This window comes from Telopea speciosissima, chromosome 7 (genome assembly GCF_018873765.1).
Source record: "Telopea speciosissima isolate NSW1024214 ecotype Mountain lineage chromosome 7, Tspe_v1, whole genome shotgun sequence".
NCBI lineage: Eukaryota > Viridiplantae > Streptophyta > Magnoliopsida > Proteales > Proteaceae > Telopea > Telopea speciosissima.
This window is the reverse complement of record NC_057922.1, coordinates 22,908,281-22,936,183: the sequence shown is the minus strand read 5'-3', so window position 1 is coordinate 22,936,183 and position 27,903 is coordinate 22,908,281. Positions and strand designations below refer to the sequence as shown.

Here is a 27,903-nt window from a genome sequence, read left to right as displayed (position 1 = left end):
TACCCGAGTAAATAGCCTTATCCGTCATTTGCTTTACTCCCAACAGAGTTTTTTCCTTTTTTTTGTTGTTGGAGTGGGGTGGGGGGAGGAATTGAGAGCTTTTATATATATTTCATTAAGGGGGATTGTCGGACTGGGAGGGGGTAAAGTAACACCCAATAGACTCTGACTCGAGATCTCCTGGTGAGCATGGGCATAAAGTGCACCATAGCTCACCAACTGCGCTAGGCACTCCCAATCAAGATTCTAAAACTCGAGTTTCGACTAGGTTTCGACCAGCCAAAAAATGAGTTCGTCTCGGTTTCGACCATATCTCGGTCGAAACTTGGGATTTTTTTCAGGCTAACTCAAACCTTGGTTTCGAGGCCCAGAAGTTATTTTTTGCTCCTGATTCTTGTTATGCTACCTACTCTTGACACTTTAAACTCAATCCATGCATTAATTTCACATAGAGAACACTAAAAATATTACTTGTGGTTTTGATCCAAGTTTGACACTGGATATTGTTCTTAGACATGGTATTAAATAAGGTTTGACCGGAACATAACTCCTTCAATATAAATGAGATTTAAGCAATCTCCGGATTTGTTAGAAAGCTTTGTTTTGATAGCTTTCCAATAAGTCCAAGATTACTTAAATCTGATTTATATTGAAAGAGTTATGTACCGATCAAACTTAATTTGGTGTGCACGAATGTCGTCAAAATTGCTCTGAATGAAAATATTCTTTTGGACATCAAAATAAATGAATATTTTATCGCACTTTTGGTGATTAGTGAATGTTTTACCATATTAAGATTTATGAAAATTTTAAATTTGAGAAAAACCCCAGCATTAGAAAGTTAAAAATTACACCTATCGTCGAAAATTCAGTTTTTGTTTTTGAACTGAGGGGTTGATTTTTTTTTGCTTTTGAAATTTAATTTTTTAACTATTTTTATTGGATTCAAATAGGGGGTATTTGCTTATTTATGAATAATATCTTACGTAAATGAAATACAAATACAAAAACATTTACTTAACTGATGGTTTCTGACAATTTCTGGCATAAATATCTATATGTCCTAGTTTTGAGCCAAGTTTCCCTCAGTTTCAATGGACAAATGTGTTGAAACCACCGAAATATGGTCGAAACCACTCGAAACTGGTCGAAACCATCGAAACCCGGTCGAATCTAGGAATTTTATAAAATCCCCCTTCAACTCATCTCGGAAACCTGGGAAACCGAGTTAACTCGGTGGTTTCGACAGGTTTCGATCGAGTTTTTGTTCCATGCTCCCAATAGAGTATATAAACATCTCCGCTCCTCTTGTGGAGCATTCCTACTAAAATAGGGGTGTGAGGAATAGTATTTATGTTATGGGAAGTAATTTTCTGTCCGGGAGTGGCCTACATGGTTTTAGTACATGGTATCGGAACAGGTATCGGCAACCCGCAAAATCGATACGATATCGGCCTAGATCGACTGTATCGAACAAAATTACCCTTGAATTTTCTTAAAAAATGAATTTTCTGACCATTTTACCCCTTGTTCGTACCATGCTACCGATACAGTATCGGCTTGGTATTGGTATCGATGACTAGCAAAACCGGTATGTATTGCCTGATATGGGCGATACAATACCGATACTAAGAACCATGGTGGCTTACGCTAGCACTCCCATGTGTCTATCTCTCTCCTCAAAACAAATGGGCATAGGTGTCTTTTAATATGGAGAGGAGAGAGATAGACTCATGGGAGTATTGGCGTAGGCCACACTCCCAGACAAAGTTCTTTTTTCCTTATGTTATTAAGGGTTTTTCTAATTGTATCTTATATAAATTTACTTTGTGTATTTCACTCATATCTTTTTTAAATTTACTTTGTGTATTTATGTTATTAAGAGAGTTTTTCACGATGCCAATGAAGAAGGAATCTCCTACATCATACTAATAGCGGTGCGAGGAATGGTGTAATCTACATGGGTCCCACATGTTCAAAGTAGGAGAGAGAAAAAACCATGAGAGGGCAATAGTACATTAATGTTGCGAGAAACTTTTTTCTTCAAATTTTATTTAGGTTATGGAGTGCAACCTTTTTTTGTTAAATGAACCTTGTTTTACTATCAAAAGTTGTTTGATGCAGTATTTAATGTAAGGGTAAAAAGGGTTTTCAAAAAATTTTGACAGTTATTTAGCAATATTTATGTGTAACTAACAAGATTTATACCCTCGTTAAAACAAAAAAGGCATGTTATACTAAAAGGCCAAAAAAAAGTAAGTTTAAGCTTTTTTTTTCTGTCAACCTGGGCTTCAACGGCTATGTTTGATTGCAAGAGAATTAAAGGGAAGAGAAGTGAAATTTTCATACTTGTAAAAGAAATTTTTGTAATCATTATCCCATGTGATTGTATAAACTATTTAAATTTCTTACCGTAATGATACATTTACATGTAATTTTTATTTTATTTTTTTAACCAAAGGGAATTGGGTGCAAAATAAAGTGGAATTTAATAACCAAATATGGAATGATAGTGATATAGTCACATGGGATATGATTACAAAAGTTTCTTTGATTAAGTATGAAAATTTCACTTCCCTTCCCTTTAATTCCCTTTGTAATCAAACAAAGCCAACAAGATTTTCCTTAAATAAAAGAAATACTTTATTTTAAAATCCATCTACATGTTTCATGAAACAACCTAAGCGTCATTTTCGTGCCAAGCCAAAAGGGTCAAAAGAATTAATAAAGAAGTGGAAGGGAGACTATTTGCCTAGCTGTGCAACCCGACGAATCAAAAGGGGCTGAAATTTCATGCATATTTAGACCCAAAAGGCACCAATATATGATTCACATATAAAGTTTCAATCTAAACAGTCATCCTAATGGCAAATAAAGCATTGAAAAATTCAAAACCATTAAAAAAGTTGCACGAATTATCAAGAGGGTGCATGCTAATTTTGGAAAGTTATATGATTCAATTTAATTTGAAATTTGACACGTTGTCTTAGACTATTTCAAAATATCCAAAAGTCAAAATCATAATATTATTTCCCTATTGCACAACTAAAGCACACAATCTAAGATACTGGTAAGTAGAATAACCTAGACTACTTTTAATTTATAAAATAGGAAAAAAGGACTCTGTTCTGAAACATGGTTCCTACGTTCAGACACAACATGGGGTAAAATGACTACTCCACCCCTAAGAAAGATAAAAATCTCGTCCTTATTGATGCTTACGTGCACACTATCATTAAACCCCATGTTGATGCAGGGGCCATGCTCCCGGACAGAGAATGCATCCTCTATAAAATATATGAACTTTACTTCCATCACAAAATTTAAAAAAAAAAAAAAGAAAAAAAAAGTCTTAGCATGAACACAAAACAACTCAAAAAAAAGGTCCTAGGATGTGAACATTCATATCTTATATAAATTTTATATTATATATCTAATTATAATATTTGTTTAACTTAAATCAATACTTATTTATTTTAAAAAATTCACCAACATATTTCATTCAAAACAACCAAAAGTGTCATTTTCGTGCCAAATCAAAATGGTCATTGAAATCATCCTTGTGTCAAAGAAAATAATTAATTAATATAAACTTTTATAAGTGATGCTGACAAAGGGTATCTTTAGAATATTTGTCTAGCTGTGCAATCCGACAAATCAGAAGCTGTGGTTGTTCAGCTGAAATTTCAACCTAAACAAAAAAAAAAAAAAAAAAAAACAAAACAGTGAGCTTAATGGCAAACAAAGCATTGAAATTCCTAGGTTATAGGGAAGTTGCATGACTTAACCAGAGGGTGCATGCCAATATTTGGAGAGGTGTATGATTGAATGTGATTTTATAATATGACACGTGGTTTTAAATTTTTCTCAAAATCCAAAAGTCAAAATTGTAACATGACACGTGGTTATTAATTTTTCTCAAAAATCCAAAAGTTAAAATTGCAACATCCTCTTTTCCTGTTACACTTACACAATATAAAGATACTTGTCGTCACCACAAAATATAGATTTTTTAGCTTAATCCTTCCAATGAGAAAAAGATTCTAATCTATGGAAAATCTTATTCTAATCAAGTTTTGGTTATAACAAGATTGTAAACTTACATTTTTTTTTTGTCTATTTGTCTTATTCTTAAAAGTTATTTTAATTATTGAACTACATTTAAAATATAAGATATTAATTTAAATTTCAGCAGATCATGTTGTTTGGATGTGTATGTTCCTGATACATCATAAAATCGGCACCCAATATGGTTCTGACATGTGTAGTCCCATATGGGCGAGGACGGTACGTGCCCGCGATCAGGTTGTCCCATTGAGGACGAGGCGAGGAAAAACCGATCTAAAGTAAGTGAGCGACCCGATCCTGAGAGGGGGCCGGCCACACCCCGTCCCCCAATCTGGATAAAGCGGTGGAATTACGCCCCAAAATAATGCAGAATGGCTAACGACCCTAAATTAGCACAATGATCTAGCCTGACGTGACGTGATGGGGGGGTTCCCTTTCCTATCAAGTCACGTCATTGCCTGTAGGACTCTCTCAATCACCTGTAAATAACTGGGTAACCTTCTTCTATGATCATTTGATTTCAATTAAGATTATCTATTGCTAGAGAGTTCTGACTTAGGCATTGAAGCAACCAAACTGGCTCGGCCCGGTCCCCTATTACTGTTTTCTTCTTTGCAGGAACAGCACGCTCCCCCCCCCCCCCATTTCTTGACGCAACAGTTCCATACGTTTGTATCATATGGTATAACTTTTATTTAAAAGAAAAACAATTTATAATTTGTTAGCACAATATTTTAGTGTTCTCTTACTGCGGCCAGTGATTTTTTTTTTTTTTATGAATCATTAGATTGGAAGTACAAACTACAAAGGTGATACAATACTATAGGAGTACATTACAGACTAGATAGGTGATATAATACTACAAGACTACTAGAGTAGAGAAGCACCGTATACTCGTATTAGAGGAATACAAGGGAGAACCTGAGGATTAAAGGTTAAGAGTGTCTATTCACAACACCCCATAATATAGAATCAAGGTGGCAAGCAAACTGTTACAAAACCCTTTAGTAAGGGGGACCTGGATCCTCTCCAACGCGCCAGCCCCTCCAATGAGCATCCAATAGTTGGGAGCATTTAAGCATGCACCCGAGTTCCTCCAACCATTGGATGCGCGCAGGACAGCTTCGCATGTTGGAGAGGAGTTATTTCCTTAGTAAGGGTTGCTTTGAGCTTAGATTAATTACCATGGTTTGTTGTACAGTAAAAAGCAAGCTAGGGTTCGTAATAAGGGTGTCAACCGATTGGGTTCGATTGGTTTTAGTCAGACTAATTGGTCCCATCAATTTAAGGTCTTGCATCGTTTATGCCCATCTAGCTAGGTAATTGGGTCTTTTAGGCCATGACATGAGCAAATATCTATTCAATCGGTTCAAATGGGTTAATTGACTAATTAGACTATAATCGATTCTTAAATGGTCAGTATTCGAGCTAAACGGATTTAAATTGACTAATCAAACTATAAAATGTCAATTATCTATTAATTCCAATCGGACAATCGTCGAACCACTACCCTGCACTGGAATTATCCAATTATAAATCAGTTGATGCTTGAATCTGACACATTTAATAAACAGTCGGGCCGATCCAGACCTTCAACTCGTTCATCAACAAGGGATTTCTTCTCTTCATTCACCTGACCATTTGTCTGTAACGTAAAAGTCAAGGTCATACACTCATACTCCATAACGTGCTATATATTTGGCGTTAATTCTTTGCAGCCTATAGCAGTATTCATGCTCTAATTTTGGGTGACAGTAAGCTCAAACACTGACAACTGTCACAATCCCCCCACCCACTCCTTCCTTCTCTCTAAGTGGATCCATTAATATACAAAACTATATGGATTTCAAGACACCTGTCCCTCTAATCTCTTTCATTGGTAATACAGACCAAACCTGACACCTGTCTCTCATTTTTTTTTTGGATAAAATCCTGTCTCTCATTCTGCAATCAAAAATTTAAAATTTTAAACCTAGTGGGCCCATGGGGACACTTGTCTCTCTAAACTCTTTCCTGATGAGAAACTTCTAAATTTATATTAATAAAAAATAAAAAATAAAAAATAAAAAGACAAAAGTCAGAAAAAAGGTAATGCCACTTGGCAAGCTCAAGGCCTCAAGCGTAAGTCATCTGATGCCACTAGTGACAAAACCCATGGTGTGCGACGAGGTTTTCAGAGAGGTGGGTGGGACCCACATAAATTTTCCAAAAAAGATGACGTGGATTAGCAATACCCAATGAGGAAACACCTTCAAAGCTGCGATGACATAAGACGTGGCTTGCACCTTTGGGAAGGTGTGGGGCCCAGGAGTTGGGCCCACCAAAGTTACAAAAGCCAAAAAGTGCAGACGCCCTTGCCAAAATTGATTGGACCAGCTCTTCCTTAGTCTTGCCCCACGTGTGCTATGTTATTGGTAGCATATTTTCTGCCCCTTTTAAAGTGGAATGTCATGTGACTCCAAACGAGTCCTTAGTACTCCTCCTGACTAGATTCCCAGGTGCGAACGCTATCCAGCATTGTGATTTGTGCCTTCTTCTTCTTCTTCTATCTGTGTCGCCACATGTGGTGTTATTACTTTGAAGGCTTTAATCTTGACCGTTTATTTATGGTTGTTAAGGACTTAAATCATTCGAGTCCAAATTATAATTTTCTACTAAAAAAGTCAAATTACAAAAAGTGACAAAGTTTGGTTCAATTCTTCCATATTCGCTCATGACTCAAATTTTTTTGTTTTTATAAACAATAAATAATCTATTCAATAAACGTGGCAGTTTTAGGCTAACCTATTTCACACGACAAATTGTTGAGCTTGTAGGATGCGAATTGCTATAGCCTCTCTCCAACTAAGGTGGAAGAGAAGTTGAGAGGTTCTAAGGATGCAGTTTTCTGTTTATCCAAATAGTCGCGAATGATGAAGTCTGGCTTTTCAGTTGTGTTTTCCTTCAATTTTCTTTGGTTTGATATTGTTGAGCATGATGAATGATCTCAGAGGGTGACCAAGAAGTACCAATGAAGAGAAATTCATTGCGAGCACTTCAAATATATATTACATGCAATGAAGCTCGATCAATAAGGTCATGTGCTTGTGCCTTGCTCTTCCTATAAATCAGTAGAGTATTCCATCCAAGAATCTACTGTTTGAGAAATGATTCTAGAACATTGTTGACAAGATCCTTATGTATTCGTATATAACGGAGAATTCAATCCCGCATACCAAACTAGACTGCTCTTGCAAAGCTACAAAACAAGTTGATAATATCTATAATTTCTGATGGAGCACCACATCGAGAGTACTGAGGGTCAAGAAGTATGCGTCTCTAAGAAGGGGTTGAACCTATGGCAATTCCTCCTGCACAAGCCTTCCATAGGAGATTTCAAATTTATGGCAAGGTAGGACATGACCAAATTAATTTTCTTCCATAGATTGGAGGGGGGGGGGGGGGCTGTATGATGCGTTACTCTAGATCTATCTATCCTTTGAGCTTGTGAATCATCTTCCAAATTACAAAGGAAGTGGTATGTTGTCTTCATGATGAATTGTCCATTCTTGGAGACTCTTCTCAAAGAAACAAAGCGAGGGGAATTTGGAGTATGGTTGCCTTATCTTCAGGATGGAAGAATAAATTCAAAAGGTTAGTGTCCCACTTCCTGTTTGCTTGATCAATGATGTCTCTGTTATCGGTTTTGTTTTTTTACTTTAGTCAACAAAAATTTGTTAAGTTTGGTCATTCCTTTCTCCCCCCCTCCCATTTCTTGTCCTTGCACAATAGTTATGATCAATAATCACTTGTATGTATTGTAATTATTGTTTCCCTTATCAATTGAATATAGCGAATCATTTTTCTGATTAAGGTCTGTTATTTTTTCAAATGTCACAAAGTACTTATTCTGCCATGTGAACAGATGATATGTCCATTCCGACTGTAGGATAGAGAGGGTGTGGCCTAGATTAGCTACATTTTAAATTTCATTATCTAATTTAAATCAAATACTTCTTTTTGTATTGGCACACATCTTGATAGGGGTGAAACATGACTAAGTTTTTTTAAGGCCCCCAAGCCTAACCCTGAGTCCTCTTAGCTCAATCAAACCCAAACCTCGCCCTGAAGTCAGCAGACTGAGATATCTTAGCCCATGCTCAACCTTGTCGAGCTTAGCCCAGCTCGGCCTTGATTGACCTGATTTTTTTCAAGACTGGGTTAGCCTTGATTAGCCACATTTCAAATTTCATTGTCTAATTCAATCAAATACTCCCTTATGTATTGACACACGTCCTATTAGGGTCAAACATGGCCGAATGTTTTAAGACCCCAACCTAACTTTGAGTCCTCTTAGTTCAGCCGAAGCCCAACCCAAGCCCGACCTTGTCTAGCTCAGCCCAGGTCTGACTAGCCTTGATTGACCTTGGCTAGCCCTTTTTTTATCCATCTGTGTCCTTATATGCTCTGAAAAAATGAGACATAATCAACATATCAATCATTCTTAAAAATAATTTTGAAGGCTTAAAGCTTTAGACGTAATATGTAACAATTAATATATGGTTATATATAATCAAGGTCGGCTTAACCGGAGGCTTCAGCCCAAGCCTGGCTCAGCCTCAGGCCAAAAATACCAATCCAATCCCACCTTGTGGGCTGAAAAGCCTAGCCCAGGTCTTGATTGGGCTAAGGGCAGGCTCAGGTTTACAATGCCAACCTTACACCCCTACATCCCGTGTATATCCATGAATATGTTTCAATAATCTAGACATTACCATGCACTCTTCTAACTCTGAGTGGGAACAAATAATTTTGATTAAAAAAATGAACGACTTAGATTTATCTTGTGAACTTCCATTATCATATGAATAAATAACTACACACAAAAGAAATATATATTTATTTAATTATCTTTCAAGGAGTGCTAGCACTAAGGGAGCAACAAACTCTATCATTCCTCTTTATCTTAAATTCCTAGCAACCAATAAATTAACTTCACCTCATTCCACATGAAACAGGACAAAACCATAGATTTCTCATTAGGTTACCTTTAAAATTTAGACCATTATGAATTTTATACTGTTAAAGTCTAAATTGCATGTCCCACCTTTTATTAAACATTTCCTCTTGCAAATGTAGAACTAATTAAGAAGAAGGCTTTGCTTGACCATGTCTCATATATATGTTTAGGATTAAACTTTATCCTTGCCTTATGGGTTGCATGCATACCTTTAAATGGTCCAAAATTATTAACAAAAAACCATCTTGTGGGGCCGACCAAATCTCTGATAATGTAAACTAGATGTATATTAAAGAAATATTTCTCTACTCAATATATTTATATACAATCTTAATTTTAGCTTCCTCTGTCCTGTACCCTTTGGAATTTGGATTGGAGGAAGAAAAAACAAAATAAAAATGAAAAAAAAAAAAGAAGAAGGTATCTTGTCTATGAAAGATCCTGCCCTTTTAGTTCCTCCGAATCAACAAAAGTACCATGGAACCCATACGGAACCCTTGCAGGTAATCTCACGGAGGCCTCTTGTTTCATGGTCGAAGCATTCACTACCACCAGCTCTGATCTTTCCCTTTTCTCGTCCCTAACGTAACTCATCACGTACCCTTCATCTTCTTCACTCCCGCGGCCCAACCGGGTCGGACCCGGTCCTGGAACGAAACATGGCTCTCCCCCGAACCTTCCCTCACCGAATTCAAACTTCGTTACCTCTCCGGTGGCCATGTCCACCTTCGCCACTCCTGAGCACTTAGGCCAGGGCTCTGCAATGGCCATGTAAGCGTACCTCGTCTTCCGCCCCAGAAGTCTTTTGTTTACTTGACCGGCTTCTAGGTTCAAACCGGAAACAATCTCACAGCGGCTCGACTTGCCGGTCGTTAGGTTCAACCGGATTTCAGATAAAACACTGCGTAGCCGTTCGTCGTGTTCATTGAAAATGGAGTCTGGAGGAGTCATGCATGATCCGATAACGGTGACAATCTTGTCACCGTTTGATGAAGTTTCCTCCCAGGCGTTCCATAGATGGAAGCAGAAGCAATCAGGTACGTCGATCCAACGGATTCTGGACTCGTCGGTGTCGTTCTTGGGTAAAACCCCGAACCGGGCGGTTTTGGTTTGATCGAAGACAACCGGGGATCCGCCCTTTATCATCTCAGTGAGCTTGAAAACCACTTGATGATCAGGGATCACTATGGAGTTCTCTGTGATGGCGAAGTCGTGGATCATTGTGGGTTGGTCGAGTGAGATTGCAACTTCGTGGGACTTCTTTCCCTTTTTGTCAAATCTGAAGGACTTTAGGTAAGGTTTCTTGACAACGTCGTAGCTGAGAGAGAAAAGCTCGCCCGTTGTGGGGTCCATCTTAGGGTGAGCGATCATGGATGACTCGAGTTGACCGGAGAAATCGAACCGGCCAATGGTCTCAAGGTCACCATCGGCTGTGATCTTGACATGGTAGGGTAGGTCGTCCTCCGACATGGCGAGGAGGTTACCGTTGAAGTAAACGAGACCGGCATTAGCAACACCGATGCCTTCGTTGGCATTGACGACACCCACCATAGCACGTGCCTGAAAAAGCAAGAGCCTTGCGATGCCAGTGTGGCCATGCAACTCTCCAATCGGCTTAGGAAAGAGTTGTCTCCCAAATGCCGATTCCTGCATGAGTCGTCTCGTCCGGGTGAAACGGCAGCTATAGCTGGCTCTATTGCCGTTACTGTTTAAGGAAACAGCGTGAATCATGCCGTCACCGTCGAAAAGGTGGTGGCCCCCGGATGGTGCGAGCATGGGGTTGGCTCCATTACGGAGATATACACCATCAAGCCCGGCCGGGATACGACCGGTTACCTGCAAATCGTGCTGAACCGGAGTTTCTGAGACAGGAGCGAAATTGCCAGAGATTTGGAGTGCAGGGTCGACTGTCTTAGGGAGAGGGTTCTTCTTCTCAGATTCTGCGATGAGGGAGGTCTCCACGATGTCTAATAGGGAAGCCGCTAGTGTCTGAAATGGGTTTAAGGTGGGAGGGTGGTTGGGCTTGGTTTGGAGGGAAAGTGGTGGTGGTGGTGGTGATGGGAGTGAGGGTTTTGGTTCTCGCTTCGGCCTTGGGATTTCTATAGAGGGTGTCTTATTCCTAGGTGGTGGGGTTACGAGGATGGCGGAGAAATCCCTAATTCGTTTAGTTTGAGCTTCACAGTTGGGGGAAAGGGGGTTAGCAGAGAAGCTCAGTGAGGCATGCATGGCGGCTGGTGTTGGTCAGTTGGTCTATGGGTTGGAGAGAAGGTTTGCTATCTGAGTGACTGTGATCCGAGAGTGGAAAGCTTGGTTGCTTGCTTCACTGGAAAGTGGGGGGATGGGGGGAGCTTTATAGGGAGTGAAAGAAAAGAAAACATGTTTTTGGGGGAGTAAGGATCGTTACTACGTACGTGGTATGCTGATAGTCAGACAGCTGTCCAAGCTAATAATAGTAACGTAACTATGGAGGAGGAGGAAGTTTCTGTTAAAGTTGAAGCACTTTTTTGTTGAGTTCGGGTTTTTGAGCTTTCCAGCTTGGGTAGTGGAGGGGTTGACACTTGTAAAACAAAGATTTGAAAGTGGAGTCCATGTATGACTCATGGGAGACTCGTAGCTCAGAAGTGTTGGGGTGAGTGAATGAAATGGGGGGGGGGGGGTGTGAAAGCGATTGAGGAAGAGAGGGGCGGTATACGGGGGAGGGGGGCCTCATGCCGCCATTCATTGGATACAATTGGGGGGAGGGGGTGACCCAGCGGAGACATAAATCGGCAACCGCAGCCCCCACCTGGTCCAGATAGTCCAGACAACTACTCCTGTCCATTTCATGCTGGGACCGATGAAACGGGGATCCAACGTGACCAGCAACACCAAGTCCCTCAACAGTCTTGCAGATCGTAAGTCTGTTCTGTACGTACTACTTACTGTTGTGCTACTACTTCCAGCATCGCCCTGCGCGCTCGTACATGGTCGGTCGGTCTCTCTCTCTCTCTCTCTCTCTCTCTGTGTAGCATGTTTTTCAGCATTTTGAGTTATTTTATGTGTTTCTTGGTGAGAGCTTAAGTTTAAATTGCCAACAGTCCGTGTTGTATTTTGGAAATTACAGAAGAAGGGGTGAGAGTGACGTTCACTGGTATGGTATGGTTTATATTACCAGGGAGGAGGTTCTCCGAGCAAGGGCATGATGGAGGATATTAATGAGTTACACGGACACGGTTTCCTATATATGGAAATTGGGGATACGGTTATTTCATGAGAGAGGGGTTTTTTTAAGAGAATTTTTTTTTTGGGAGAGGGATGGGTATGTTAGCACCGTATGTATTAAGGGTGGCAAAACCTAATCCAAACCGATAAGATCGATCGAAATTGATCAGAAAAAACCCGAGATTGAATTGAATCAATCCTTATTGGATTGATTTTGGATTAGGGTATGATGGGACCGGTTAAAAATCGAACTACATTGGATCGATCGATAACAAATCGAAAATCGAATCGAATGAAACCGATAAAAAAATTAATGAGTATAAGGTTATGAATAATTGAATTGATTTCAATATTAGTGAGCAAATTTATGGTTGTAAGGGAAATTATTACAAATCAATGAGTATGAGTTTATAAAAATAGGGAAATTGATTTGTAACAATGCTTGTTTCATTGATCTCATTTTAAGTGTGGGGCTAAAGAAGTATTTTATGTAGTTGAAAAGAGAAAGAGAAGAAAATAGGCACAAACCGAACCCAACTTGTTTTAAAAAAATGGGTACCGAACCGAATCCAAACCGTTATCATAAACCGAAATCGACACGAAACCAAGCCGCACCGAAACCCAAATTGAGCCGAAACCGAAAAGTCCTTATTGGTTCGATTTCGATTTTCCTAAAAGCCACACCGAAATCGAAAAAACCGGATCGAACCCGGACCAAACCGACCGATTGACACCCCTACTATGTGTCCATCTCATGGTTTTAGTCCACGTTATTGGAATGGGTATCGGCAACACGCAAAATCAATACCATACCGGTACGATATCGGTCTGGACCGGACAAAATTAGCCCTGAATTTTCTTTAAACACGAGTTTTCTGACCATCTTACCCCTTGTTCGTACCATGCTACCAATACGATATCGGCACGGTATCGGTATCGGTATCGGTGACTAGCATAACCGGTATGTATCACCCGATACGGGCTATACGATACCGATACTTAGAACTATGGTCTATCTCTCTCTTCTCCACCCCATTCCCCTTTGAAATGACTCCCTTACCGTTGAAAGGGAGGAAGAGAGAGGTGATTACGCACAAACAAATAGTATGTACAAACAAAATTAGTTCACGCGACAACACGTTATTAATCATGATTTTACCTTAGGTTATTGATCGCATGAGAATATTGTCTCATGCTTTCTTTCAATGGTAGGTGAGGAATATTAGAATCAATGTCATCCTGGATGGATTTTCTTTGGCATGGAGGCCGATATCTTTACTATCAATTGTTTTCAAGAAAGAGGGTGGTTATTGTAGTCATGCCATAAATCCTTCGTTGTATAGCAAATCTTAGGTTAAATGCGTACTATGACATGAGAAACAAACAAGGAGGCTCAGGCAAAGAATAAAGCTAGTAGTTAGCTCTATGCCAATACAAAGTGCCACCTACCTTTGGACGAATAGGGTTTCCTCTTTTGTTAGCATAAAATTCTAAATAATACAGAATGCCAACGAGAATTCTGACTTAAGCCTTAAACAATCTACAGAATTAGTGTGGCGTACCCTAGTCGTATATGGTCTTAAATCTTTATATGATGCATGCAATAGGTAGGATGTAAAATATAAAAGGTCACCCTTGATAGAACCGATATACCTATATATCACTCGTATATACGAAGTGAGTCGGCGGTATGTGGTTCTTTTTATATACTGAATGGTACAAGATCAAGGGTTGTGGGTTCGCTACAAATTACCCATGATTACTCATGGGATCTGACTAACCGCAGACTTGGGTGAATCCATGTTGCGAGTGTATGCAAAAGTACAGTGTAGAAAGCAGCCATCAATTAATCTCAAAATGCCCACAAGGAGCATCTTTGTTGCCTAATTTCACTTCGAACATTCTTCTGTAGGAATGAGCTATCATCCGATCTTAGAATGCTTAGTACAATGTGTCTCACCTCCCCCTGGGGTAGAGGAACAATAAGGAGCATCCTCGTCTGATGATTTCACTTCGTACACGATGCATGATGCAGTTGGTACAATCATAATACAACAATAGGTTAGCCAAACATGTTATCATACAAAGGATGACATTTTTGCATTAAATGGGAGCATCTAGTATTGAAAGCTTAACCATAATGATCCCCAATGGAGTCGCCACCGTAGGTATCACGACCTAAAATTCATTTGGGTCTCTGGCGACAGTGGATTGAGATATATATGCTGAGGAGTCACCACCTAGGACTCATTAGGCGAGGCTCAATCATTAGTTAGGGGAAGAACCATGTTAGATTCCATATGGTATGGTCAGAGGTTTGGTTAAGGATTAGGTTATGGAAGTAGAAAGGTATTAGGCATCCACTCTGCCCGACGGAGGCCGGTCTCGCTACTAGATGCCAAAGTTTGAACACTCTCCCAGTTATATGTCCTATACCAACCTATGGCTAAATTTGATTGACTATTGTACAGTAAAACATCTATAAAGATTATATATTACCCTCCAAAGCATGCTCATTAATAGGCTACATTGTTCTAATCTATACTACCCCCATGCTATTGTACCAAAATAACTAAAGGAATAGTGGTTATACCTGAGGTCGACCCCAAAGGGTCAAAAGAGGAGGGCCCCTTAGCTCCAAAGACAAACGTTGGTGGCCTCCCTGTTCAAGAGCAGGAGGAGTGACTATCTGCTTCTCTCTCTTGAAGGACTTCGCTCTTTGGGGTAATTTGCCATCTCACTAGTTCTTCTCTAGGGGTTTGAGACATTGAGGAACTATTCGGGAGAGGGGGGAGGCTTTAGGGACACTAAGAAAGCACCATAGGGGGGGGGGGGACTCTGGGGCATGTTTCTCAAGGCAAATTTTACATACCTTTGGGAAGTTTGGGGGTTCTCTATTTATTGGGAACCCCTGGAATTTTGAGGCTCCGCAGAAAGTCTTTTTCAAGACTGCAGCACCACTAGTGCAACTGCAGAGTATTTTCTGCTGCTCCACGGTTGTCCTTTACTGGACCACAACATTGCGCGTGCTACCGCAGTCACCTAGTACGGTCTATGAATACCATGGCTCTGGGGTTGTCCTTTCCTGGACCGCGGGACACTCCCTAGGACACGACGAAGACAACTGCAGAGCCGCAAAACCCTAGGGTTCAATTTTGCGGGTTTGGGTGATGTGGCATCTTCTCATGGGCCAATGCCCTATCCTTTATACTTCATAAAAAAAATTCAGTCGAGGGTCTCTACCCGTTACACCCCCTAGGCAGGGAAGGTGAATAGTATCTCCTTTAGCATTGGTAAAAAGGTCTTTGTATGATTTTCACGTTAAAATCAGCACTTTAATCGTTATAATTATTATGGATGTGAGGGTGATATGGTCTTTATGCACGAGTGAATCCCTCTTGAGAAAGATACAAAGGTCAGTCTGCATCCTGTTGTCGTCATTACCAAGAGGTGACAAAAATCAACGTCTACACTAGCCCAGGTTTTATCCGGACTCAGGTCGGGCTCGGTTACATGGCCAAACTTACATCCCTACATCCCGTGTATGTCCATAAATATGTTCCAATACTCTAGACATGACTATGCACTCTCCAAACTCTAAATGAGAATAAACAATTTAGATTGAAAAAAAATGAATGACTCAGATATAACTTCTGATTTTTTAAAATATTACATCCCATTATTCTATATTACATTCCATTATTCTATGAATAGATAACTACCCAAAAATAATATTTTTAATTGTCATACAAGTAATGCTAGCACTATGAGAGCATGAACTCTAGCAATTCGTTCATTTGTCCACACATGGGTTGTAAATTTTTTACTTCTCATTTCTCAGACATTTTTGAAAACCCACATAATAAATATCAGGGCTAGCTTTCCTCTTCCTAATAACCAAGACTCTAAATTAACTTCATTCCACTTGAAAGTTGAAACTGGACAAAACTATAGATTTCTCATTAGGTGACCTTTAAAATTTAGACCAATATGAATTCTGTACTGTTAAAATCTAAATTACATGCATGGCCCACCTTGTATTAAACATTTCCTCTTGCAAATTTAATACTTAAACCAGAAAAAAGCCTTTGCTTGACCTTGTCTCATATGTTTAGGATTAAAATTTATCTTTGCCTTATGTGTGCTATGCATACCTTTGAATGGTCCAAAACTGTTAATAAAAAAAAACCATCTTGTGGCCCAACCAAATCTATGATTATGTAAACTATATATTTTATTGCTCTACTGTATATACAATCTTAATTTTAGCTTCCTCTGTCCTATATACATCCTTTGGAATTTGGATTGGAGGAAGAAAAAACAAAATAAGAAATTTTTCAAAAAAAAATAAAAAATAAAATATATATATATATCTTGTTGTCTAAGAACTAAGATCCTGCCCTTTCAGTTCCTCCGAATTAACAAAAGTACCATGGAACCCGTACGGAACCCTCGCAGGTAATCTCACTGAAGCCTCTTGTTTCATGGTTGAAGCATTGACCACCACCAGCTCTGACCTTTCCCTTTTCTCGTCCCTAACGTAATTCATCACGTAACCTTCATCTTCTTCACTCCCGCAGCTCAACCGGGTCGGACCCGGTCCTGGTACGAAACATGGCTCGCCCCCGAACCTTCCCTCACCGAACTCAAATTTCGTTACCTCACCAGTGCCCAAGTCCACCTTCGCGATTCCTGAGCACTTGGGCCAGGGCTCTGCAATGGCCAAGTAAGCGTACCTCGTCTTCCGCCCAAGAAATCTCTTGTTGACTTGGCCAACCTCTAGGTTCAACCCGGAAACAATTTCATGGCGGCTCGACTCGCCCGTCGTTAGGTTCAACCGGATTTCTGACAAAACAGCACGTAGCCGTTCGTTGTGTTCGTTGAAAATTGAATCAGCAGGAGTCATACATGATCCGATAACGGTGACAAGATTGTCACCGTTGGCTGAAGTTTCCTCCCAGGCGTTCCATAAATGGAAGCAGAAGCAATCGGGCACGTCGATCCAACGGATTCTGGACTCGTCGGTGTCGTTCTTGGGTAGAACCCCGAACCGGGCGGTCTTGGTTTGGTCGAAGACAACCGGGGATCCACCCTTTATCATCTCAGTGACCTTAAAAACCACCTGATGATCAGGGATCACTATGGAGTTCTCTGTGATGGCGAAGTCGTGGATCATTGTGGGTTGGTCGAGTGAGATTGCAACTTCGTGTGACTTCCTTCCCTTTTTGTCAAATCTGAAGGACTTGAGGTAAGGCTTTTTCATGACATCGTAGCTTAAAGAGAAAAGCTCGCCCGTTGAGGGGTCCATCTTAGGGTGAGCTATCATGGATGACTCGAGTTGACCGGAAAAGTCGAACCGGCCAACGGTCTCGAGGTCACCATCGGCTGTGATCCTGACATGGTAAGGGAGGTCGTCCTCCGACATGGCGAGGAGGTGACCGTTGAAGTAAACCAGACCGGCATTAGCGACACCGATGCCTTGACTGGCATTGACGAGACCCACCATAGCACGTGCTTGAAAGAGTAAAAGCCTTGCGATTCCTGTGTGGCCATGCAATTCTCCAATCGGCTTAGGAAAGAGTTGCCTTCCAAATGCCGATTCCTGCATGAGTCGTCTCGTTCGGGTGAAGCGGCTGCTATAGCTAGCTCTATTGGTGTTACTGTTTAAGGAGACAGCGTGAATCATGCCGTCGCCGTCGAATAGGTGGTGGCCCCCGGATGGTGCGAGCATGGGGTTGGCTCCATTACGGAGATATACTCCATTAAGCTCGGCCGGTATACGACCGGTTACCTGCAAATCGTGCTGAACCGGAGTTTCTGGAACAGGAGCGAAATTGCCAGAGATTTGGATTGCAGGGTCGACTGTCTTAGGGAGAGGATTCTTCTTCTCGGATTCTGCGATGAGGGATGTCTCCACGATGTCTAATAGGGAAGCCGCTAGTTTCTGAAATGGGTTTAGGGTGGGCGGCGGTGGTGGTGTGAGTGAGGGTTTAGGTTCACGAAGCGGCACTGAAATAACCGGCCTCGTGATTTCTCTAGAGGATGTCTTCTTGGGTGATGGGGTAACGAGAATAGCGGAGAATTCCCTAATTCGTTTAGTTTGAGATTCACAGTTGGTGGCTAAGGGATTAGCAGAGAAGCTCAGAGAGGCATGCATGGCTGAAGGTGTTGGTGAGTTGGTTTTTGAGTAGGAGAGAAGGTTTGCCGACTGAAGTGATCGACAGTGAGAGTGGGGAAACCTTGGTTGCTTGCTTCACTGGAAAGTGAGGGATGGGGCTTTTTATAGGGGAGTGAAAGAAAGGAAAGGAAATTAAACGTGATTTTGGGTGTTTGGAGTTGAGAGTTAGAATCCTCCTTTGTAACGTACGTGGTATGGTAATAGTGAGACACCTGTCCTAAAAGTTGAAGCGGTTTTTTTATATTTTAAGTTTCGCTTTATTGGGGGGAAGGGAGTATCAGCTTTCCAGCATGGGAATGGAGAGTGTTTGACACTTGTAAGACCAAGATTTGAAAAGTGCTGCTGAGAAGTAAGTAGTAAAGTAAAATTTGGGGAGGGGGTGGAAATGAGGGAAGGAGGAAGAGGAGGCGCGTGTGAAAGCGATTGGAAGCAGGGGTGGGGGATAATAGGGTGGGCCTCATGCCGTCATTCGATACTATTGAGGGTGATGCAGAGGAGACATAAATCGCCAAACGCAGGCCCACCTCGTCCAGTCCAGCCCAGTCAAACTCACCGGGCGCTAGGACTGATTGACGAACAGGGAGATCCCACGTGATAGGTCATTCCACAGCCGCTCAGGTGGAAAGTCTGTTCTGTAATGACTAATGAGATAGTTTTTGTCTTCCAACATCGCCCCTGGTTTTCCTCTTCATCGTCGCTTCTGTCCCTCTCTCTGGTTTCACACGTTGGGCCGTCGGCCAAATCCCCAACACCAGTCTGGCAATCCCTTTCTCTCTTATTTCCACCTTTTACGTACGAACGCCTCTCTTTCTGACTCTCTTTCTCAGTCTCTCACAGACGCCCACAAGGGCACGTTTTTCAGCATTGTGAGTTATTTAATACGTTATTAGTTATTACCCAAAAAAATTTTTTATTTTATGCGTTTCTTGGTGAAAGCTAGAGTATAGATTGCCAAACGTACATGTTGAATTCCTTAGATTCTGGAAACTGCGGAAGAAGGGGCAAGGCGTTATTTCTATGGAAGCACACGTCAATGAGGTGAAGTGAAACGGTTTCTTTTTTGTTTTGGTAAACGAAACGGACTGGTTATTTCACAGATCGGATCTGAGTCGATTTCATGTTAGTGGCTTTGGAGGGTCTTAGACCATGTTTGCGATACGTATTGGTTGTGCTAGTCATCGATATTAATACTATATCAATATCGTATCGATAGCATAATACGGATAAGGGGTAAAATAGTTAGAAAACTCATTTTTTAAAAATTTTAAGGATAATTCTGTCCGATACAATCGATATTGTATCGGTTTTGCGTATTACCAATACTCGTTTCAATGTCGTGCATTAAAACCATGCCTTGGACAGTACTTGTACAAGGATGGGATCCGTGCTCGTAATTTCATGTGATGAACAAAACAATTTCTATTTTTAATGAAGTGCAGTGAAACAGCTTCTTTTTTGTTTTGGTAAACGAAATGGACATGGTTTTCTCACGTGAAGGACGAAATGGTTCCTTAGAAGACATGCTTTTTTCATGTGAAGGAGAGAGAGAGAGAGGGACCAGGATCCTCTCCAGCATCTGGGCATGCACCCCAAGTGCCTACAGCTGTCAAATGCACCCTGGAGGCCAGGATGGCATGCTGGAGAGGATTTTTTTTTTTAGAGAGAGAGGGACCTGGATCCTCTCCAGCATTTGGGGCTCTCCAGCAGAGATGACTGTGTTTTGTGGAAAGCTAGCAACTCCAGCTCCTTCTCCTCTAATTCAGCCTAGGATGCTATCCGCCTCAAGGGTCCTCTTGTTCCTTGGAGGAAGCTTGTTTGGTTCAAGCATCATATCCCTAGGCATTGCTTCACTGCTTGGAGGATCTTCTCCAAAGGCCTTCCAACCCAGGCCTTCCTTCGGCATCGTCACATCCAAGTCCCCCCTTCCTGTTGCCTTTGTTGGAATAATGTGGAAGACATCGACCATCTGTTCTTCGAGTGCCCAACTGCCAAAGCAATTTGGAAAGAGTCCTAATCAAATGCTGGCCTGCACGGTGCAGAATCTTGCCTTTCTCTCTCGAGTGGCTATGGATTGATATGACTTTTGCAGGCTCTTCTACCTGCGACACTGTCGGGAAGCTTGCTTTTTGTGCTTCGCTTAATCGTATCTGGATGGAACGTAATATCAGGAAATGGACCTCCTACTCCCACTCATATCAACAGATTTGGGATTCCATTTCCTTTGAAATTAAGGCCAAATTAGCCTTCGCTCCTCTTTCTTCTTGTATTGACTCCGCAAGGAACAGGTGCATAGTTGATTCCTGGGGCCTCACTTCTGTAACGCTGTTCGATCCAGGCCCTACTCTTTAAGGGCTGGTCTCTGTTTTTTGTTTTGTTGCTCCCCTTTTGGGGCCATGTAATTTTTCTTCCTCTTTGGTAATGAATTTCTTATTCACCAAAAAAAAAAAAATTTATCAATAGAAGAGAAAAGATAAATTATAATGTAAAAACAAAAAAGGTGCTGCCACAGCAACCAATCTTTTGATATACTTGAGCATTTTCTTAACAGAAATCAATAAAAACTGATGGATTATATAGAAACCAAAATTACCAATCCTAATAGAACTAGAAATGTAGATTCCTGCTTAGGCTATGACCACTAAAGAACACTGACAAGAGAGATAGATATTGAATTGGACTATACATTCACTAAGAAATCCAAATCAGAATAAGAATTTAGATGAAATATCAAAAATTATGAGAATTAAAAATTAGGGTCTTCAGGAGTAGCAGTACAACTTGAAAACCTAAAAAACCAATAGCTCTGAAGTTTAGGTCAATAGTCTAGGGGTCCTACTCTACCTTCCAAGACATGACCATAAAGAAAAGAACAGATAAATATAAGACTAAAACAGCAAAGGAAGGGAGTGCCCCGAATGCAACCTCTAGCCTAGCTAACAAGTCTACTATATTAATAGTGGTCTTCGCCTTCCAATTGAATGAGAAGTTCAATTAGAAAATTTTCTCTCTGATCTGGAAGGGTGTGATCGAACCTAATCTGGTTACTGGTCTGAATTTCAAGGTTTTGCAGACAATATTAAACTGTACAATGGAACTTTAATTTGAAAGAAGGTTAATTGATAGAAAAATGCTACATAATCCAAAAAGTACGGAACAATTCAAACTGAGAAGAATTTTAGTTTCATATTAAGATTTAAATAATAGCAGCAGAGAACAAAGCCCAACTTGCAGGCACAAATTTAAAGGGCTACTGACTAGTTAATTTATCAATAGAAATCCACCCAAAAAAACTAAGGGATCCACATTAGTAAATCCATGAAGCCATGTAGAAGAACTTCTAAGATTTATAAATAAAAATCCGTGGCCTCCTTAGGGCAGGATATATGGCTTCTTATGCTAGTTATATGGGGATTAGACAATCTTAATGCCGTCACAACTTCCCAATGAGTCTCAACTCCTAATTCAAACATAACTTCTAAACTGATCACCTAAGCTACAAAATAAATAGTATGGAATAGGAAACAAGGCTCTAAAGAGCCCGTGACTAGGCTAGCAAGGGCCTACCGCATAAATTAAAAAAACAAATCTTTTCTTAAACTCGAGCAATAAAGTAATAATTCATCAATTTGGTTCAGACTCCGAGCATAAGTACTTTACATTTAGGTTTGCAGATTCAAGAGATTGTGATATCTGCTCCAAAAGCTGCAGCACAATTCCAAGTCGACCAATGGGTACAAGGACAGAACCTCCTTATGTAACAGAGTCTATGGCGCAGGAGCAGATGAAAGCAAGCTTGTCCATCTCCTCTGAATATTCTTCAGTACCAATGAGTGATTGGATGAAATTCTTCCCATCATTATCATCATTCCTGCAACATGTCAAGCATTGAAATTTTAATCTCCAACTGTAGCTATTGAAAAGGGGCAGGAAAAGGAAAAAAGCTAAAGCTAACAGATGATCTGGTTCTAAAAGAATTAAATGATATGGAACCAACAAAACAATGAGAAGCCATTTATAAACTACATTAAAATTAAATAGGGATATATACCTTAGGGCTGAGAAACTACAGGCAGTTGGTTGGTTGACCTCAGACTCTATCTTATTCATATGGGCAAAGGAATCCTTACTAACATCAACTTCATCATGCAACAATGAGAAATCAGAAAATAGGATCAGATCATTCCCTTGCAGAGAACTGTAGTCAAAACTCATTGCATGAGCAGATTCGAAGATGGAGCTTGACAAACAGGTAATGTTTCTTCTTGGACCATGTATTGTCCAGTTACATGTTCCTATTTCCAGGCCAGAACTGAATGCTTTTAAAATCAATGTTCCATTGTAGAAGACTTCTTCAACAAATCTAACAGACTGTACTTTCTACATACAATCCTTCACATCTGTTACACTGACACATTATTCATTAATAAACATAACTAAATTCAAAATAAACAGAAAACACTATAGTTTGCAATTATGGATTGACATCCTTACCATTAAACTAGAAACCATGTATACTCAATCTTATTAGAAACCAATTGACCCATTGCAGAAATAGAAAACGGTTTATGGTGAGACGAAATAGCTAGTCGAATGTAGAGATGTCATCATGGGTATCACTCTTTATCTTTTTTTTTAAAGTTGATTTATGACCTATTATTTTGTTAAACAGCCATGTGAGTCTAAAGACTGATTTCATGATCAAGCTACTTCTAGCCTCTTGAGCAAGTCACCTAAGGCATAGAAGTGCTATTATGGATGTAGACACAGACTTTGAAATATTCCCCTTGAACAAGAGAAATAATTCTCTTCAGACCTGGACCATTGAACTAGAAGAGCAACTAATAGTATTTAATCATTCTCTAGCTCCATTTTTTCTCACTTTTTTTGTAATTTCCTCACAAACAAAATCATGATACATTTGGAATTTGCTTCTTCCTGTGTCAAATATGGCATCACAGATGAAGTAGATCTGTATGAAATCTTAGTTACAGGACCATTTGCCGGGCTACAATCATGCCTTGATCAACTAGGTTGCGATTCCAAAATCTGCAGTGCCAAGAATCATAGGTGGTCGATGGAGGCACCAGAAGACGACCATAACCTTCAGATCTACCAGAAGGTGGATCCAAAAACGAAGAAGAAAATCCATTACATTGTCCCGCGGCTCCCGCCACCCATGAACAACCTGAAATTCATTGAATGTTGAAGATCTCAGGACTGGGGTAACTAATCTTCATGGATAGATATGCTGAGAAGTTTCTAGATTGAGATACTACTTTTCAGAACTATTTTGAGTGGAAATACATAGTGGAACAAAGGTTCTGTTCAAGAAACTTAGAAGTAAAAGGGGCAGCATTACAATGGCAGGAAAGGTATGAAAAATAAAGGGCTAGGCAAGGAAAATTAAGGTTAGAATTTGGAAGCATATGAAGATGAAAATTGAGGAAGCACTGTCACCTCTAGGACCTCAACTATTACACCACTACAATTTTCGAGTCTGGGAAACAAACAACAGAGTGCTTTTCAGTTGTGAAAGTTTCCTGTCACTTGACTTTGGTTTTTCTCCATTTCCATTTCATTTTTGTTCCTTCTCTTTTCTTTGACAGTTCTCTTTGGGTGTGCTCATTCTTGTTAGGGAGTGGGTGTTGGTACAGGGTGCTGCTATTGTAGATTAGGTGATGGCCATGTTTGAGATAGGTAATCTGCTAGAGGGTAGGGGCTTGAGAAGCAAGTGCCTCCTTTTGTTTCTTTTCTCTTTTTTTATCTTTTGTTGCACTCTTTTCGCTCGGCTTTGCTTCTGCTCTCTTCTTTTCCACCCCCCATCCAAAAAAAAAACCCAAACCCCTTTCTTAATAAACTCTTGTTTTCACCTAAAACAGCCGAATTCATCAACTTATCTACAATTGTTGGCTTGCATGAAACCAATAAATATCCGATACCATGATATATATATATATATATATATATATATATATATATATATAAATGGATATCAATTGTTCAGAGATGAAATGGGAATCACAATGCTAGGGGTGCCGAGTAGCCACTCAGAGAAATCATATAGCCCCATCTTTGATTACAAATGCAGAAATAGCGAAGAAACTAACAAGACCACAAATTAATAATCATGTAGTCAAATATTCTTTACATGGGACCAGCAACTTGTCACCTGAATCTTGACAAAGAGAGGCACAACACTTCTTATGCATCCCCACAAGAAATGGTTAATTATGTTGATAATGAGAAGAGAAACCCCCTGATCGTTTTTACGACCATTACGACTACAAAAATGGTGAACTATTTACATAAGTAATGCAGATCAATAACCCCAAGCCTAATTTTGAGATTAGGATAACAGAATCTGCTGGTAGGATTCCAGGAGAACAGAACAGACATGTGGAAAAATAAATAGTTATGAAACTGAACAAAAATAACATAAAAAATAATGGAATAACATAATGTACGAAAAATCAGAAATTCAGATATAAGAAATAGAGGAAATCGTTAATCAGAAACAAGGGAACATTAAAGAGAAATAAGGAGAAATCTGATACAGTAAGGTTGCTCCATTGTGACCAAGTGGTTACGGGTTCGAGTCTGGAAACAGCCTCTCTACGAAAGCAAGGGTAAGGGCCGTAAGGCTGTGTATACCCTGCAGTGGTAGGAGCCTTGTGCACTGGGTACACCCTTTCATTAAGGAGAAATCTGATATGATAATCCAATGAATCAAAGGCCAGGAAGCTCTAACCAAGTTCTCTCTAGTATCTGATCTATCATATTACATAAGAAAAATAGGCTTCTAAGGTGATATTTAAGGGGTGATAGGACTGATACGAAAAATAATGGAAAAAGGGCAGGGCACACATAATAATAGAGAATATTAAACACATCCCAATATAGGTATTACTGAAAAACAAAACTGTTGGGCAAAGATTACAGAAAATATGTCTACAATAAAAATTTATGTTTCTAACAGACAAGTTTTCTCATAAATTTTCTATGAAAAGCATAGAATGCTACTGATGCAAGAACACTTCCAAATTTGGGCCTTTAGTCTAATAGAATATTTTAGGATTTTATACATTTCTGTTCTTAGAATTCTTTGTAATTTTTAATTATCTTTTTTTATAAACATTTTAGTTAAGGTGAAATACGTAGTTTCCTTATTTCACGTTTCCTAGTGGCTTAGTTTCCTGGTTGAATTAGTTTCCTTGCTTTATAGTAGTTTACATTTCTAAGAATATGTATTTACTTTAAATATGCTTGTAACCCAATGCATTGAACATATTTGATAATGAATGAAATTGACTTTGAGAATTCTCACGAGTTGCGAATGTGAAGCAATTGGCGACCGTGTGCCTTCCTCCTCTTCTGCGGCTCTCACTCCTCTCCCTTCTTCCTTTCTTCTTCTATTCCTACTTCTTCTGATTGTTCTTAGCTTCCATCTTTCTCTAGTTACTTGGTTTCTTTTCCACACTCTCAGGCGACCCCTGTCATGGGTGTGAATTGCAGTTCACAGAGATTGGTTCGAAGTCCCTCAACCCTCAACCTTCCTGAAATTTCATGTGCGTAATCCTTATCTAAGGTGACTTAACCTGGAGAGTTTGGCACACACATCTCACATGTGTAGTAAGATCCAACCTGCTGTTGGGATTTGCAACTGTATCACCAACCTGATTTGATTTTCAGAGCATCAATCCCAATTGCTAGTTACATTCAAGAGGATTAGGAGTTGGGATTCTTCTCTTAAAATTTCAAGACGATTGGGTTCCTATTGGGAGAGTTCTAGCACCCGTACACAAGCAAACCCTCCGCAGGTTCTGATTTCACGAAGGAAGGAGAGTTCTTATAGTTATTTACTCTTTTTCTTTTGTACTTTCCATATTACCCTTCATACATTGATTTAATTCATTCAATATCTTTAATATTGTTAGTTTCAGAAGTACCCTCTACCTTTGGAATTTATTCCCAACTTGTCCCCCTTTTTCAATTGCTTTACCCTTAAGGGCCTTACCTGCTTTGAAAATTACATATTTGACATTACCTTTGCATTTTGATCCCTTCACTAGCTTGGGTGGGGGGCCCAAGCAACCCAAAACAGGGTTTTTCGAACTCCGGATCGCACCAGCTACAGATTCTAGACGTTGGTATCTCACACCCATTTCGTATGCAAACAATACAAAAGAGGTATTTTGTATCAATATTTTACTCCTTGGGGATGTACCCAAGTTCAACAACACAATCCAATGCTAATCCACTACAACTTGAAACATTTTTATCTGCTAAAATTGTACCTTGGTGCTCTAGTATCATTAGTTTATTGAGGTAACAACTGATACATGAGGCTCAATCAAGAAGAATGAAAAATGCAATCAAGTCAAAGCCACAAAATTCAGAAGGATTCATGCCACTGTATTTACAACTACCTAAGGGCACAAAATACTTCAATATATCAAAGATAGGAAGCATTAGCAATTTCAAACATTTTCAATTTATTGTAACCATTTTAGTCCATCAAAGCACAAAAAATGTAGAACCATTACATGATACTAGATTTAGCAAACCGAAACATGGATGAGGCACAAATAATCAAACTGAAGAAACAAATATTTCTAAGAATAGTTCAATTGTTCCATGAATTTACATGCATAGAGAATTTACTTATATAAGGGTTGCCAGCTACCCAAATCTGCCCCATCTTCTCCCATAATAATCTCCCTCAATTCATATGGAAGCGTTTCAAGCTCCTCCCATTTCAACCAATGAGGGAACCTATCCTCCTCAGGCCCATAAAATTGTCTATATTCCATATGCATTGAAACAAGATCTTCCATCATAAGTTGTCCAATCCTTACAGCTGCCTCAGTTGCATAAATCTGACAAGTCATCCAAAATCAACAAATTTAATACACATTAAATCAAGAAGTTAATAACAAATTTGGTTTTATACCTTTCATTTACCTTAGCTGAGAGATTCTTATTTCGCGTAAGAAATGGCAGCCCAAAGATACCCATTGGACTGGAGATTAATATAACATCAATGAATGAAATATCCAGTAAGTGCATTGTATTAACAGTATTATACCAAGGCACTGCTTTAATCAGATCATCTGCTTCGAGGGCTTCATTGACTCTACGCTTTTTCTGATCTCTCGAATCAGAAACTGAATTCTGTATTGATGAATTTGGGAACTGGATGTTTGGGGGTTGATAAGAATAAGTGGGAACAGGAGAAAAGATTCCCAAGGCTGAAAGGTCAATTGGGCAATCAATTAAAATCTGAAACCCACACATATTGATCAACTGACATGGTGGAAAATGGAAGCCCTTCCCTTTGCTCAAACATGTCTGCAGAAGATTAAGTAAAAGTAAATGGTGAAATAAGTCAACACACATTCATAGAGAAGAGAGAGAGGAGGGGGGGTGGAAGAGACTTACAAACTTCATCGGGACAAGA

The 27,903-nt window shown here is 39.8% G+C and overlaps 1 protein-coding gene and 1 pseudogene across 1 annotated transcript; both read right to left on the bottom strand.

Moving 5' to 3' along the window:
* Positions 1–564: 564 nt before the first annotated feature.
* On the bottom strand, positions 565–27,903 carry LOC122668079 (annotated as a pseudogene).
* On the bottom strand, positions 9,520–18,425 carry LOC122668078 (9-cis-epoxycarotenoid dioxygenase NCED5, chloroplastic-like). The gene is made up of 2 exons (XM_043864631.1): positions 16,865–18,425; positions 9,520–9,683 (listed from the first exon to the last, which is right to left on the bottom strand). The coding sequence occupies exons 1-2, from the start codon at positions 18,423–18,425 to the stop codon at positions 9,661–9,663; spliced, it is 1,584 nt and encodes a 527-aa protein (XP_043720566.1). The 3' UTR covers positions 9,520–9,660.